Source organism: Haliotis rubra, unplaced genomic scaffold (assembly GCF_003918875.1).
Source record: "Haliotis rubra isolate DU_JTF1 unplaced genomic scaffold, ASM391887v1 Scf216, whole genome shotgun sequence".
Classification (NCBI taxonomy): Eukaryota; Metazoa; Mollusca; class Gastropoda; order Lepetellida; family Haliotidae; genus Haliotis; species Haliotis rubra.
The window spans coordinates 818,672-834,771 of NW_025766181.1; the positions used below are offsets into that span (position 1 = coordinate 818,672).

General features: G+C 39.7%; 1 protein-coding gene across 1 annotated transcript in view; it reads left to right on the plus strand.

Annotated features, from left to right (window-relative positions):
• Positions 1–10,573, plus strand: part of LOC124276983 — a 42,627-nt gene extending 32,054 nt beyond the window's left edge. Inside the window, exons 11-13 of the mRNA XM_046712633.1 lie at positions 5,183–5,243; positions 7,784–7,816; positions 8,876–10,573. Of these exons, the coding sequence (XP_046568589.1) occupies positions 5,183–5,243; positions 7,784–7,816; positions 8,876–9,663 (882 nt within the window). The 3' untranslated portion in view covers positions 9,664–10,573. The remainder of the gene's footprint in view (positions 1–5,182; positions 5,244–7,783; positions 7,817–8,875) is intronic.
• Positions 10,574–16,100: the final 5,527 nt, after the last annotated feature.

Genomic DNA, 16,100 nt, shown 5'->3' on the forward strand with positions numbered 1-16,100 from the left:
GCATGTGGCGACTTTCTTTTGCCTTTAAGTAAACTTTCAATATTAAAATTTAATGAGTCCATCATTAGAGACAAAAAGTGTTATTCAGAATCTCAGTGATATGGAATATTTCATATGTAATTTTACCTTGCTAGCAGCGAGTTTTACCGTTGACTCAGCAACGCTTGCTAGTGACAGTGCAAGTTAGGTGCACATCTTACGTCCATGACAGTTGCACCGCTTTCTGAGAACATCTGCTTGTTAGGCCTCTAACCATGTAACTATGTTACACTTCGTGTCCATGTCTTATATGTTCAGTGTGGCTTTATAAGTGTCAGTTGTTGTTGCTCTGCTGCCATTATGCTTTAGACGTTGTATGTCAAACTATATTTCATAATTTATGTTTTATGCCCATGGAATTGTCTTTAAAGCGAAACTCTTCTCTATAAAACGACTGGCGTGTCTGAATAGAGAATGGATGTACAATACTACACTGCTGGACAAAATAAAATGAACTCTTGTGTTGATTGTGGCTGAACAAAAAAAAACAACCCGAAATTGCACAATCGATAGTGATTCATTTGATACGGGTATTATAGCCGTAGCTTGACCCTGATTCTGGGTGTCTTTGTACAAAACAACCTTAGCAAAAAGACTATCGTAAGTCTGTGCTAAGGAATGGGACTCACCTTAGTGCTTAGGTTGTTTTGTACAACGGCCCCTTGGTCCCAAGCAAAGTTTTGATAACATTTGTATTTATATGCGTCAAATTCAATGGGTTTTTTATAAAATACACCGTCTTCTGTCCCATAATTTACTAGCGTTCGTGTTGCATACAGACATTGATCATTCGAATATTGAGGAGAGTGTTTCTTTAAATGGTTTTAAAGATAATTCACAATGATACGTATGAAAGACAAAAAGAATGCAAATGACTATATCGTTAACTGTAGGCGCCAAAACTGGACAGCGTTATATACTACTTACATGCGCGTCAATGCATTACTGTTGTATGTTTGTAGTTCATCACGTGTCATTGCTGTTCCTTGTCAGGTGACAAAGTGCTCAGGTTGTACCTTCGTTGTTGGTTGTAATAAACTACCATGTAATCATGTAATATGTTTGTTGGCTTTGTGTGCGAGCTGCGTCTACATTATATATATGTTTTGTTTAGTAGAACGGATTAGGACCGACCATTTATATTTTTAGTTGAGGAAAAGGCAATGTGAAAAAGGTTAAAAAATAAAAAATTATTTGTCTTCAAGTTTTAACCTTAAAAGTAAATAGCATTTTCGAATAATAATGTAATTTGTGGGTCCCAATATGTGTGTTCTTGTGATGTTTTAGGACAGTCTACTGAACACCGAGCGATTGCCTTGTACTTACGTAACATTTGCCACCATTCTATTTTTAAGAATGTTTTGCGAAATACGGTAGTTGTGATTAAACGGTATAGAGTGGACGAGTACATGAACCTAGTAGTCATGACGTCATAATACCGTCCTGTGGTCGTAACGTTTCATTAAGTATCGTCATGTGATTGTTCGACGATAGGATTATGTCGTCATGTGATTGTTCGACGATTATACTACATCGTCATGTGATTGTTCGACGATAGGATTAAATCGTCATGTGATTGTTCGACGATTGTATTGCATCGTCATGTTATTGTTCGACGAGAGGATTGTATCGTCATGTGATTGTTCGACGATTGTATTCCATCGTCATGTTATTGTTCGAAGAGAGGATTGTATCGTCATGTGATTGTTCGACGATAGGATTGTATCGTCATGTGATGGTTCGACGATGGTGATACATCGTCATGTGAGTGCTCCATGCCATATACTTTCTTCATTGTGATTGTTCGACGATGACGGTAAATTGTTCCCAGATGTCACACCATTGTCACACCATTGTCTCGCTATTGCATATTCGATCATGTGACGACCTTGTCATGTTGTTTTTGTCATTTTGCTGTCTCATGAGTGCTCAGTGTTATAACATTGCCTTATGTGGACACTGAAACTTTTAGTGATTTTAGTGTTGCTTTGACAAAGCGACATGACATCCGACAACAACATTGAAACAACAATTTCATTTCGTCAACAGCATTCCAGTGACACAATTCCAGTGTAACTAGTGGCAATGCTACCGTGTATATCCCTGGGGCAATACTGACTGAGTGAGTTTGGTTTTACGCCGCTTTTAGCAATATTCCAGCAACATCACGGCGGGGAACACCAGAAATGGGCTTCACACATTGTACCCTTGTGCGGATTCGAACCCGGGTCCTTGGCGTGACGAGCCAACGCTTTAATCACTAGGCTACCCCAGAGCCCACTGGGGCAATATATCACACCCCTTGATCTTCACCGTAAACAGGGGGCGGTGGGGTAGCCTGGTGGTTAAAGCGTCCGCTCGTCACGCCGAAGACCCGGGTTCGAATCCCCACATGGGCACAATGTGTGAAGCCCATTTCTGGTGTCCCCCGCCGTGATGTTGCTGGAATATTGCTAAAAGCGGCGTAATACCATACTCACTCACTCACTCACCATAAACAGTAATCACAACATCAGCATCTAAACTAATTCATGTATATGTTCAAGTTGTACACATGCCTTTTCGTACCCGCTGGTAAGTCCGAACACAAAGAGCTTGGAACATACAAGTAAGCAATGTCACCAGCATGGGTATTAACGCAGCTGTGAACAATTGTCATGGAAGGAAATTCAAGAATATAAGGAAATGCACATGCACAATATACAACCAAACTTTACAATATCGCAAACTCACCGATATGACGCCCCAGTGTGTCGTCTGCTAATGAAGGGGAGGTAACTCTACAGATAAATAAGATCGGTATTTTCTGTTGTGGGTTCTGTTGGATGTTGGCGCATTGCCAAATGGAGGCACGATACAATGTAAACAAATTGTGCCTTTTCCTTTGGGCAATTTGTTTCTTGTGTCTCTGAGGGATCACAGGTGGCCAAGTTGACTGTCTGATGTACGCCAGAAACCCATGGTGGTGGGTTCGAATCCAGGTTCGCCCCGACCATGTTTATAGGGTTGTCAAAGTGGAAAACCCATACCTTCGGGTTTTCCTCCCACAGTAAGCAGACATGCTGTGATCAAATTAGGTGAATCATTAAAACCTTAGTGACCATTCATAATGTACGGCAAGGTGGGGTGATGATGATTTTTATTTTATGGAGAAGCTTGTACAATGTGAATGACAAAATACACACAAACACACGCACGCACACACGCACACACACACGCACACACGCACGCACGCACACATACACACACACACACACACACACACACACACACACACACCTGCATGACATGTACGAAATCAATGACCACCCCAGTAGTACATGTGTACAAAAATGTATGCTAGCTACCCAGAACAAAATGTGTGTCCCCCCTTATAATCATCATCACCCCGCACGCCATCAATTATGAACGGTCCCTCATCACCTGTAAAGGAGCATCAGCCATATTTACATACATCACGTGCACAGATGGACCATCAGCCATATTTACATACATCACGTGCACAGATGGACCATCAGCCATATTTACATACATCACGTGCACAGATGGACCATCAGCCATATTTACATACATCACGTGCACAGATGGACCATCAGCCATATTTACATACATCACGTGCACAGATGGACCATCAGCCATATTTACATACATCACGTGCACAGATGGACCATCAGCCATATTTACATACATCACGTGCACAGATGGACCATCAGCCATATTTACATGCATCACGTGCACAGATGGACCATCAGCCATATTTACATACATCACGTGCACAGATGGACCATCAGCCATATTTACATACATCACGTGCACAGATGGACCATCAGCCATATTTACCTACATCACGTGCACAGATGGACCATCAGCCATATTTACACGCATCACGTGCTAGATGGACCAATAACCGTATTTACATACATCACGTGCACAGATGGATCAAAAACCTCATTTACACACATCACGTGCACAGATGGATCAAAAACCTCATTTACACACATCACGTGCACAGATGGACCAATAACCGTATTTACATACATCACGTGCACTGGCGGACTGTCACGATCGACTATTAGCTTGACTAATATGGACCAGAATCCTCATTTACCTAGATAACGTGCACAGATGGACCAACAACCTTATTTACATACATCACGTGCACAGGTGGATCAAAAACCTCATTTACACACATCACGTGCAAGGATGGACCAACAACCTCATTTACATACACCACGTGCAAGGATGGACCAACAACCTCATTTACATACATCACGTGCAAGGATTGACCAACAACCTCATTTACGCACATCACGTGCACGGATGGACCAACAACCTCATTTACATACATCACGTGCACAGATGGACCGTCAACCTCATTTACATACATCACGTGCACGGATGGACCAACAACCTCATTTACGCACACCACGTGCACAGATGGACCATCAACCTCATTTACGCACATCACGTGCACAGATGGACGGATGGACCGTCAACTAGACCCTCATTTACGCACATCACGTGCACGGATGGACCAACAACCTCATTTACGCACATCACGTGCACGGATGGACCGTCAACCTCATTTACATACATCACGTGCACGGATGGACCAACAACATCATTTACGCACACCACGTGCACAGATGGACCATCAACCTCATTTACATACATCACGTGCACGGATGGACCAACAACATCATTTACGCACACCACGTGCACAGATGGACCATCAACCTCATTTACATACATCACGTGCACAGATGGACCGTCACGATCGACTATTACCTTGACTAATAGGTTGATATATACAGGTCGACGATCAAACTGACTAACATGTTGATATATACAGGTGGACGATCAAACTGACTAACATGTTGACTGTCAACTGACCCCTGTGCTTACCTGTCTTGTCTGCTTGTGATAAAACGCATAGCAATATCCCAGCGGAATAACATAATCGAGTCCAGACCAGACAATCCAGTGACTGACATCACAAGCATCGACCGACTCAGTTTGGATACGATGACATGCATCAACCAAGTCAGCAAGCCTGGACACCAGCCTCCATAAGGTTTGCTGACTGTCAACTCAACACTCTGTACTTGGTGCTCACCTATATTTGTAACACACAATATTTCAGATGAATGGGCCTTCCCAAGAGTTCCAGGCCTCGCAAGGCAACAACGAGGTGCAAGTACTAGGTAGGTCAACATCTGTTTTCATTCATGTTACCATGGTTACCATGCAACATTACATTTGCATAAACACATTAAAACCTTATTCATTTATCCTATTAGGCAGGGGCGTAGCTACCATTATTTTAAAAAGCCCGGGCTTATACATGATTGTTGCTAAAAAGGTTGGGCAAACCCTCAATACTATCTAAATATAAAGCTTTGTAATCTATCGGGCTTACACGAAACAATTAGCTTGCAACGCGCCTGCCTATAATCAGAAGATTCATGATATTTTTTGTGTATGGTCAAGATATGTATTATTTTAGAGCCCCATACTGGGAGACTTTGGTATGGCACCAGCTAGTTCAGTATTGAATATGCGTTCAGACCCAGTCAACGACCCGATGTGTCTGTTTGAAGACTGCAGACGTCTGGAATCATTATCACTCCACATGGAATCACGAAATGTCTCCGTTATGGAGATAAGGACTATTTAACACATGTTAATACAGTAATGAAACGAATTATGAATTGCGCTTTTCAAGAAAAATCCATTTTCATTGTGCAAAAAACATCGTTACTAAGTTCCAATCCCTTGGTTACGATCCGCGTAAAGACCATGATCGGTGGGATGAAGCTGATCCGACGAATGGGAAAGATGTGGCCTCAAGCCTTTCCTGACCGATCGGATCAACTTCGTTAGCATATTACCATCACGAAGACGAAACCGCGCCCTGTTGTGGAACTTAAAGCGCTATTGCATTTGTTCGAGAAACAGACATTGCTTTGATGTAACCCATGTAGTCACCTTGATACCGACCTTGACCCGGATAGTAACCACGTGATCAGAACTACTTGAATATGCTTATTGATATAGGTGGTAAGCGTGTCAACAAGTCTACATGAAAGTACAGTGTTCTCACAAGACTTTCAGGCGATACGTTACACTGACTCCGAGTTCATCACCTTGTTTTACCCCCAATATCGTGAGCACAAGGAAGGGCAACAACAACTAGCAATGTTTAACCTCGTTTTGGTATGACGCGGACAGGGATCAAACCTTGACCGTCCGCGCTCCGGGTAGACGCTTTTTGACAAGATGGTCTTTTCATCTGACACCAATATGGTAATTAAGCTAAGACGAAATAATGATAGGTACTGGCAATAGACAGCTCACAGCTTCATGTGCAGTGCTGTGACGTTATTTGATTTGACGTCATGGTCACACTGAAGGCACAATTATAAGGGTAATGCTATTTTTGAAGGCATTATCATTTGCAGAAGCCCGCGGTCTTCCATTAACTGCCCAACGAAGGAGCCGTTTCATGATAATTCCATGTATTTTAGCTATAATGGTCTATATAGTATGTGCTGCAATTTCTTATCTCGCGATGTTTCCTAAGTGATACATGATTATAGGTATTAATAAAACTTTGTTATTTTCTAACAAAGAAACTAAAAACGTGGAAGTGGAAACATAAGGTAAGTGTGTGATAGGAGTCATAGATAGAACTTTGTAGTATAGTGTAGAATAGTTCTGTTAAAGTCAGCCCATAGGGGCTGCATTCACAGCTGCAAGACTAGACATCTGTGTTGGTCCCTGGCTGTCCTGACGTCGAACAAGCGGTGGCCATTAGGCTGCTATAGCGCGACAGCAAACATACAATTCATTGGTCCTCAGAAAACGGAATATGTGTAATTCCGTTTTGACGTAAATATACTCCCCAAAGATCTTAAATATGGCCACCAGAGAGGTTGTTTGTTATATATTTTATCATGCACAAGAAAAAATCCATCTATGTTTCATTACATTTGTAATTCAGCAAATATTACGCACTCCTATAACCGAATATGGTACAGATAAAAATCACATCCTTTTGACCACTGCCTGTGTAAGCGCACAGAAAGATGCCTCGAACGACAGGGGAACCAGTTTAGTGACTCAGCTTGGTAACTAATCTTAGTCTTGAATCAGCCCCCTATACAAACAAAGGCTAAAACAACACAAATGGAAAATAAGTCATGTTTTACAAAAATGAAAAAATAGATATTTAGAAAACTGCGGAAATTGTGACAAAAACGTTGTGAAACATTCAGTAAGTGTGTGACTATATATTGCTGAAAGTATATCAGCAAATGTGTTGTCACAAAGGTCAAAGTTTTTGGGCACATCTTCTGTTTATCGGATCACCTATATGATATCCAATTGTGTAATTGTACTTCAAAAGGGGCACTTGCGCACCTATATCAACAGATTTCATCAACATTGTTGTTTGTATGGGGTGCCTGTGACTTCTAACAGATAGATAGATAGATAGATAGATAGATAGATAGATAGATGTAGATGTTTTATCGTGAAATACAAGCATTGTTCTTAATGAAAATATATATAATGATACAATTTTTGACAAATGTGTATCTACAAGTGTGGACATGTTTTCATCACTGACTGCACATTGGACTCTCGTTGGAAAATGAAATGACGGGGAATAACTTATAAGCATAGCAAATATCATTTAATATTTTTGTATTTTCAACCATTTTTTCCGATTTTATTTCATCAGAATTCCACCCTAGTGTACCACAGTTTCTCATAGGTAAGTATCCATGTATAAAATCATCTTGCCAGTCATCTTGCCATACTCCATAGAGTGTCTTTGTGTAACGAGGTTTGGGGTTGTCGTGATCAATACAGCCGTACATTTGCTCACAGACACGTTACTTGTACATCTGGGGCGGTGGGGTAGCCTAGTGGATTGAAGCGTTCGCTCGCCACACCAAAGACCCGGGTTCGATTCCTCACATGGGTACAATGTGTGAAGCCCATTTCTGGTGTCCACCGCCGTGACATTGCTGGAATATCGCTGAAAGCGGAGTAAAACTATACTCACTCACTCACTCTTTTACATCTCTAACCTCCGAAGCACATGTAGCTCTCAGGGCAAATCCTTTGCCAAAGAGATTTTTCAGGTTTACTTTGATTTATAAAAGCACATGGGTAGGTTGAAATATATACCTGTCAATCATGTCAATGCCAGTCAATAATGACGTTAAGCAATGTCAAGTAGATATTTCTATTTGGCTCCGACTTGCTTGGAGCGATGCTTATGATGTCAGTCACTGTCCCTCAATCTATGAAGGTTTCAAGTCAAATGGCATAACACAAGTCAACGTTAATGTTTATAGTCAAGCAGCAGTATAGTGAAGTAATTGTGTTGGTGATCTATATAATACGTAAGAATGGATCTTCAGCATCCACTATGCTTGTCGTACGGGGATGACTAAGGGGATCGAGCGGTGAGGTCCACTGACATGGTTAGCTCATGTTATGGTATCCCAGTTGTGCAGAGCGATGCTCATAGGATTAGTCACTGGGTTGACAGGTCCAGACTCGATTTTTAGCAGGTAATAGGTAAGACTACAGAATACCGGATACCTTCTGCCATCTTTGAAAGCATGCGAGTTTACTTAGGGTTAGGGTAAGGTTCAGGGTTAGGGTTAGGGGTTAAGGTTTAGGGTTAGGGTAAAGTTTAGGATTAGGGCTAGCGTTTGGGTTAGGGTGACATGACACTAAACAAGATGGCTGGTAGGTATCCGGTATCAACAACAACAACATCGTCGTCATCATCGTCATTACTGTTTTTTATTATTTTCAGATGAATTACTTCGATACCCACAATGGTCCTTTCACTTCAACGAAACCCTCATGGAAATTAACGAACTCATGCATGACCTGACCGCTGCGTCTGTAACGACTGCCCCGCCACCAAGACAGAATCAGTTTCAACAAACGGGGCCGCTCCCTGTCCAGGGTGTCCAGCCAGGGCTGCTCCAAGGTCAAGGTGTGCAAGTTGGTCATCTGGAAGGTGTAAACATGAACCTTCAAGGGGTCCAGGTGGATCAAGTTGGTATGGGCCATGGACATTCACACGGAGTAGGTCAAGGTCAAGGTATTGGAGGTATGGTTCAAGGTCAGGGAACTTTGGATCATGGTCACAGAAGAATGGATCAAGGTCAAGGAAACATGGGACAAGGTCTAGGTCATACCGGTCAAAGTCATGGGAATACTGGACAAGGTCATGGGAGCATGGGTCAAGGTCATATGCAATCACTTCCATTTGGTCAGTCCCAAAACATCGGCCAACAAGGATTAGGTAATAATTTTGGGCAACAACACTCCCAGTTTGATCAGCATCAGGCTGGTGGAACATTTATTCAGAGTGCACCGACATTTCAAGTAGATCCCTTCTCAGCAATAAATGGGAACATTCAAGTGGACCCGATACAGAGTGTGCACATAGGTCAACAGACACGGAATATGGGTTCTGTTGACCTTTCAAGAGGTGGAGGGACGCAACGCTTCCAGAATGTTGGTGCCAACACTGGACAATCTGATCTCCAAATAATCTCAGCTCGTGAAATGAAGTTCCTGCCATGGAAATGACTTGAATATAGACATGGCTACCCACAAAGATAGTTCCTCATATGAGTGCACGTTTTCTCCTGTCACAAACATCTCCCAAACAATATTGTGTACTTACACTCTAACTTGTTTGGATCAATATTTTGCAAAACAAATCATTTGTCCAAATGCTTGGCAATATTAATAATAATTTCAATATGCCACATAGGGACCAGGCGTTAGACTGGTGTCATGGGTGTAAATGTATACATCCTGCTGTAAATGTATACATAAGCTTGGCTCTTCAAGAATGTACTATTTTGTGTATCATGCTTGTAATTATACGTTGTTACTTTTCCGGTTCAAAGATTGGTCAAGTACTGTTGAATATATATGTTCTCTTTGAAAGAAACTATGAAGCAGCATTTACAAAAAAATATTGACAGCATTGTAAAGTTATACCAACTTAATACCTCACATTTCAAAATCTTAAGGGATGAGTATGGTTCCAGATTTTAATAGTTATCCATACTCATCGGTGGAAACCTGAACACTGGCACCTTGGAGGGTTAGTTTATTATAATGTGGTCTTTTAATCATATGATGGTATAAGTCGACCAACACACCATGTCAAGTAGGGAACGAACATTGTTCTAGGAAGCTTGCATTCTTTCCCCGTCAGCTTCTCAATAAGTTCCGTAATCACAATATTTCAATCTAGCAAATCAGATCTGCCTTCTGTTGGTGAGAGCGGCCATTAACTTGAAGATGTGTATCGATCCTTGGTTTGCTTTCGAGGGAGCTGCTAGTAATTGATACCCCAGCTCCTACACCAATACGTTCATCTGGGGGGTTCTATGGCATGATCTGAATCATTCAAGAAGTATTTCATCATGAGTTTCTTTGGTACTGCTGATTTGGTATTTTGGTTGAATAAAATACATAACACAGATGTTCATTTCGTTATTTATTCATCCATATTGGTCGTAAGGGCAAACATATTTATTCAAGGGGCCTTCTCAACACTTTGTACAATCTTGTGAGGTTACAGCTGATCTGATAAAAGGAAATCTGTCAAGGTTTCGTCATGAAGTACATGTTTCCTTATGACGCACGTTTCTCTATGGCATACGTTTTCTTATGACACAAGTTTCCTTATGATGTACATTTGAATACACACCATATTGCTCAGTCTGATAGAAAGATGAACAGGAGCGTTTCGGTGTAGATGCTATGACTGTACAGCATCTACACAGAACGTCGCCTCGATTGCAATAAAGAAGTTGTCTATCCATAAACAAATGTTCATCCTGTTCATCATACCAGCTACCAAATGCCACTCAGAGAAGACATAGAAAGATGGGAGTGAGTGAGTGAGTGAGTATGGTTTAATGCCCCTTTTAGCAATATCCCAGCAATATCACGACGGGGAAACCAGAAATGGGCTTCATAGAAAGATGTATTCTACATTATGAGAGACCAGAACCTCTGAGGTAATAGGATTCACTTCATAGTAACTGCTTCATCAGTTTCCGGTAAACAAGCTGGTTGAAGAATGGTCAGTTCTTAACACCACATCAGCAATCTTGCAGCTACATGCAGTGGAAACAAACAATCCGACATATGAGACTTATTTCATCCTGAACAGGGCCAGGAAATGTTTGTTCATGGCTACAGCAATATTACGGCTGTGTCAAGGCGGCCTGGAAATAAACCCTTCTGGACCACATGATCCAGTGATTCATATTATGACCAGCCTCATACGCTGTCTCGTTCCATGACCTGCCAAGAACCAAGTCATTTAATCCCATTTTGTCAGCTCTTATGACAAGACGTCGTCTGGATTATGTACCCAGTATGTCCTGCGTGGCAATGAAGTTTTCTTGTAACTTCCTAACACATTAAAGTATTTCTACAGTAACCTTACACACACCAACAGTGTAACACACATCAAATCTATGTACAAATAACCCCACATTTTCACTAAGCCCTTACATATCGTTCGCATCCTATCTAAGATAGCTCAAACAATATTTTGTTCACAATTCGTTTGAGGAGCTCAACAAGCACACATAACAATGTGGACAAAACACAATAAATAAACAAAAGTAAACAAGGATGGTGTAGTATATAGTTCTGAATGGCTTGAACTCATCCAGCAAGTGTGAATATGTCACATAAAATATAATGTCACACAGCCACAAGTGCGACACACTTTAGGAATGTTTTTTGTTAGTTTTCGTGGAATGCTATGTCACCACTGCCATCATATACTTCATGGGTCTCCAAACACTTCAATGTATTCTCCCAAGGAAGTTGAGACTAAAATTTGAGTGCTGATCCACTAACATGGGTTGTGTGGAAAATCAGCAGAGTTATTATTCTGGTTGTATTTGTTATTGTTATATATTCCCTCCATCCTCCATGACCACCACAGGTAGGCAAACCCAGGAGTGGGTGAGTGAGTTTAGTTTAACACCACTTTTAGCAATATTCTAGCAATATCATCGGCGGTGAATCGAACCTGGATCTTTGGCGTGACGAGCAAATGCTTTAACCACTAGGCAAACGCTTTACACCACCATCCCAGGCAACCCCCTATAACTATTGTTGAACTTACAACAAAAGTATAATTTCCAGCCACACCAACAGCTTGTGTGGTTTTACAAATGTGTCCAGTCAGCAAAATTGTCTGTAAAAAAAATTTTCTGATTCTTCAAGTAGAACAAACTGATTGGTCATGTCTAAAACCAACTGAAACATTTCTGGTAAAAAAAAAATACTCTCTTTGTGAGTGTAACAAAAAATATTAGGAATATTTCTGATATGAATGAGTTTTCATATCAGGGAAGTTTAGCCATTTTCTTTCACCAAAACAGTTTGAATTGTAAATAACTGAAACCAATATAATTGGTCAGGACTTTTTCTGAAAACTAATTCACAAAAAGGAAGAAATGTTGATTGTTTGCAATGAGGTATGGGTAAGTGACATAATACCAACTGGATTGAAACACAAATATTGCAGGTTTCAGTCAGTGAGAAATAATTCCAGCAAGACAGACTAATATCTAAAGTAAGGTTGTTGCCAAACTCAACATCACACCTATAAAACTACATAACTTGACACAATCACTGGACAAGCTTCTATAAAAGTTAAATCAATAGCTTTGACAGTATTTTAAATTTACACTGTACTATCAAAATATTTCTGCTTTTAATGGACAACATGAACATATACAAGTCACTTCACTGACAACAGACTGGCAGATAGTGAAGATAGTTGACAGCCCAGGAATGTTCACCAACCAGTGTTCATATTTACAATACACCTATTTCGGATGTACACTGTTTGACCAATGATAATGTCCCTGCTGTCACCATACAACAGATTATACATAAATACTGACATTACAATCAATATTATCAACACACTATATACACAGGCAATAACGGACATATCACCATGATTAGAACTATGACTATGATTTGCACAATGCCCTAAGACCTAAAACAACATGCGACTAATTACTGGATCCTGTGCATGGATTTATCAAGTGTTCCAAACTAAGAGTTGATGGTACGCAATTTGGGAAAAAAATCATGCTAGTGTTCAAAATTTTACTTTGTTCAAGTTCTTATTGTCCTAAATTCTGAAAAAATGGGAAATTTCCATCCAAATTATATGATTGTATATTCTATAATTACTTCTTTTGTTGCAGACTTAGCAACAAATAACAGCGTCTGAGCAGGTCAAGATAATGTTTGTCGTAATACCTTTAACAAGAGACAAGTCAGAGCAATAAAACTGACAGATATTACTCATAAATTTGGCTTTCAAGCAAAACAAAAAGTATCCTGTGGTTTTACTGTTGCCTGGCGATATGAAAAATGTCCCTTTGAATTCATGCACTTTAAACACAGCTTGTCTTCAGTTACACATAAACATTCATTCAAAATTACTATTTTAGTAAACTTATCTGAAAAATCATTTAATGAAATGCCATCAATTCAAAGCCACACAAACTTGTACTGTTGATTCCAGATTTCTATGTTTAATATCCATGTAGTGTGATTCTTAAGACATAGAAAATAGTAACTTTCTAACAATAGTCTTTAGCAATCAGTTTTCTTATTCTTTTATGAATTGGAATGGCCTACATTTTGAAACTTTTGAGAGGGTTTTCAAAACAACTATTTCCACATGATACACATCATCTTATGCAGATCAATGATAATAAAAAGCACATCGCAATGATACTACATATGCTTATGGTTTGGCCATTACCTGAAATCAACCATGACAACATCTTTGTGATATTAAATATCCCTGTTCTAACAAACTAAAAATTACCCAAAACCAACTTGTTCTAGCAAGACTGATCTGAATGTTTCAACACAGCAATATGTAGTCATAATCATTTCAAACATCCAATTAACACTGTAAACAAGCCCCAATTGAAATGAACAGTATCAGTATCCTTAAACCACTAACTTACATTCTAATATCTTACTCTATCTGGTATCCAGGGAATGGGATAAAGAACTTGGGCCATTTTCAGGATTATTAGCCATTTTCTGAATTTGGAAAGGGCCACTGCCCTTGTATCAATAGGACACTTCAAAATTTTAATGGTCCTTTTTTTATTCTAATGTGCAAAAAGGCCCATGGCCACTGCCTTTCCCTTTTTTTATTCTAATAAATCCCTGGGTATCAGAAAGACTGATATTTCTATAAAACAACGAAACGTGCTTCAATGGCTGACAAGCAAGAAAGATGTATGCATTGAGTGGTTGACTAGCTGAGAAGTCTGAAGTGAAAGGGGAGTGGCGTCTAGTCCCATAGCCCTTCCTTTACAACTGAATCAGTGAATCATAGCCCTTCCTTTACAACTGAATCAGTGAATCAGGTGTTATGCTAATTTTTACAATATCACAGCCAGGGACACCTGAAAAGCACTTCACAGACTGTTCACATTTATGGAATCGAGCTCAACACATAAGTGTGAAGAGCAAACATGGCATCTATTAGACTACTCCACTGCCCCTTATGTTACTGGAGATTCTGTGATCTGGATTTGATCTACAGGACAGAATGCTTTGATATTGTTGCCTGTGACTTAAGACATCATTAGCTCACATAACAATTAATTTAACGATACACCTTATGCAATTCACAACTTTGGTCGTATTAAATAAATGGATTACAATCTCACAGTCCAAATAAAACAAGTAGATAATAAATATTTATTTACTTCAAAAACACGGAATTGGTAAAACAGAGTTACCTCCCATGAACAGCCTTAGCTGTCATTAAATTAATCTGACGTTATACGACAATACACAACCTTTGTTATATTAACAAATGGCTTACATCTTATAGATCACACCTAACTTAAAATATAACAATTAGATAATATTTACTTGTTAATTTGTTACAAAACATGAAATTATGAAACAGAGGTACCTCCCTTGAACAGCCTTGCTTCAACTGACTTGCATTCTCAACTTGAACAATCAACTTCTGGCATCAGGTATCAGCCATTTGATAACCAGCGCCATAAACAAACAGCAAACAAGAGATAACAAACAATGAAGCTTTTTCCATAAACAGTGGAACTCTAACTAATGGATTTGTGACGCAAGATCAGATCTGCCTTTGGTCCCTAAGGTATATGCTCCAATTTAGTTCCTGAACATTATAAATATTTTTGACAATTGCAGTGAATGAATAATGTAAAGATACCTTCTCTCCTTCACTGACACTAGAGACTGTGACACTAGTTCTGTCTTGACAACAATTCTCTACCATTAAAATTAGATCTGTTATCCCAATAGTACAGCTCTCTGAAAGAATATAGCTCACACCTCCATTGGGAGTCAAGTTATACAAACTTTTCAATCAGCCAACAGGTATCTTGGTTTCTAAACTTTCCAGATGAGCATCAAAGCATTTAGAAATGCATGTCTGATTTTGTAACCTGTAAGCATGAAAGCCTTAACATTTCTACAAGTTTGTGATATAACAGTTCTCCAAGACTCCATGTTTTGACAGTTCTCTTAAAGTCAGTGTTATAACAGTTTTCCATAAATCCATTTTATAACATTTCTTCTAAACTCAGTGTTATAACAGTTCTCCAAGACCCCACGTTATAACATTTCTCTAAGTCGATGTTAAAACACTTCTACAAGACTCCATGTTTTGACAGTTCTCCTAAAGTCAGTGTTATAACAGTTCTCCAAGACTCCATGTTATAACATTTCTCTAAGTCGATGTTATAACAGTTCTCCAAAACTCCATGCTTTGACAGTTCTCCTAGTCAGTGTTATAACAGTTATCCAAGACTCCATGTTTTGACAGTTCTCCTAAAGTCAGTGTTATAACAGTTATCCAAGACTCCATGTTATAACATTTCTCTAAGTCGATGTTATAACACTTCTACAAGACTCCATGTTTTGACAGTTCTCCTAGTCAGTGTTAT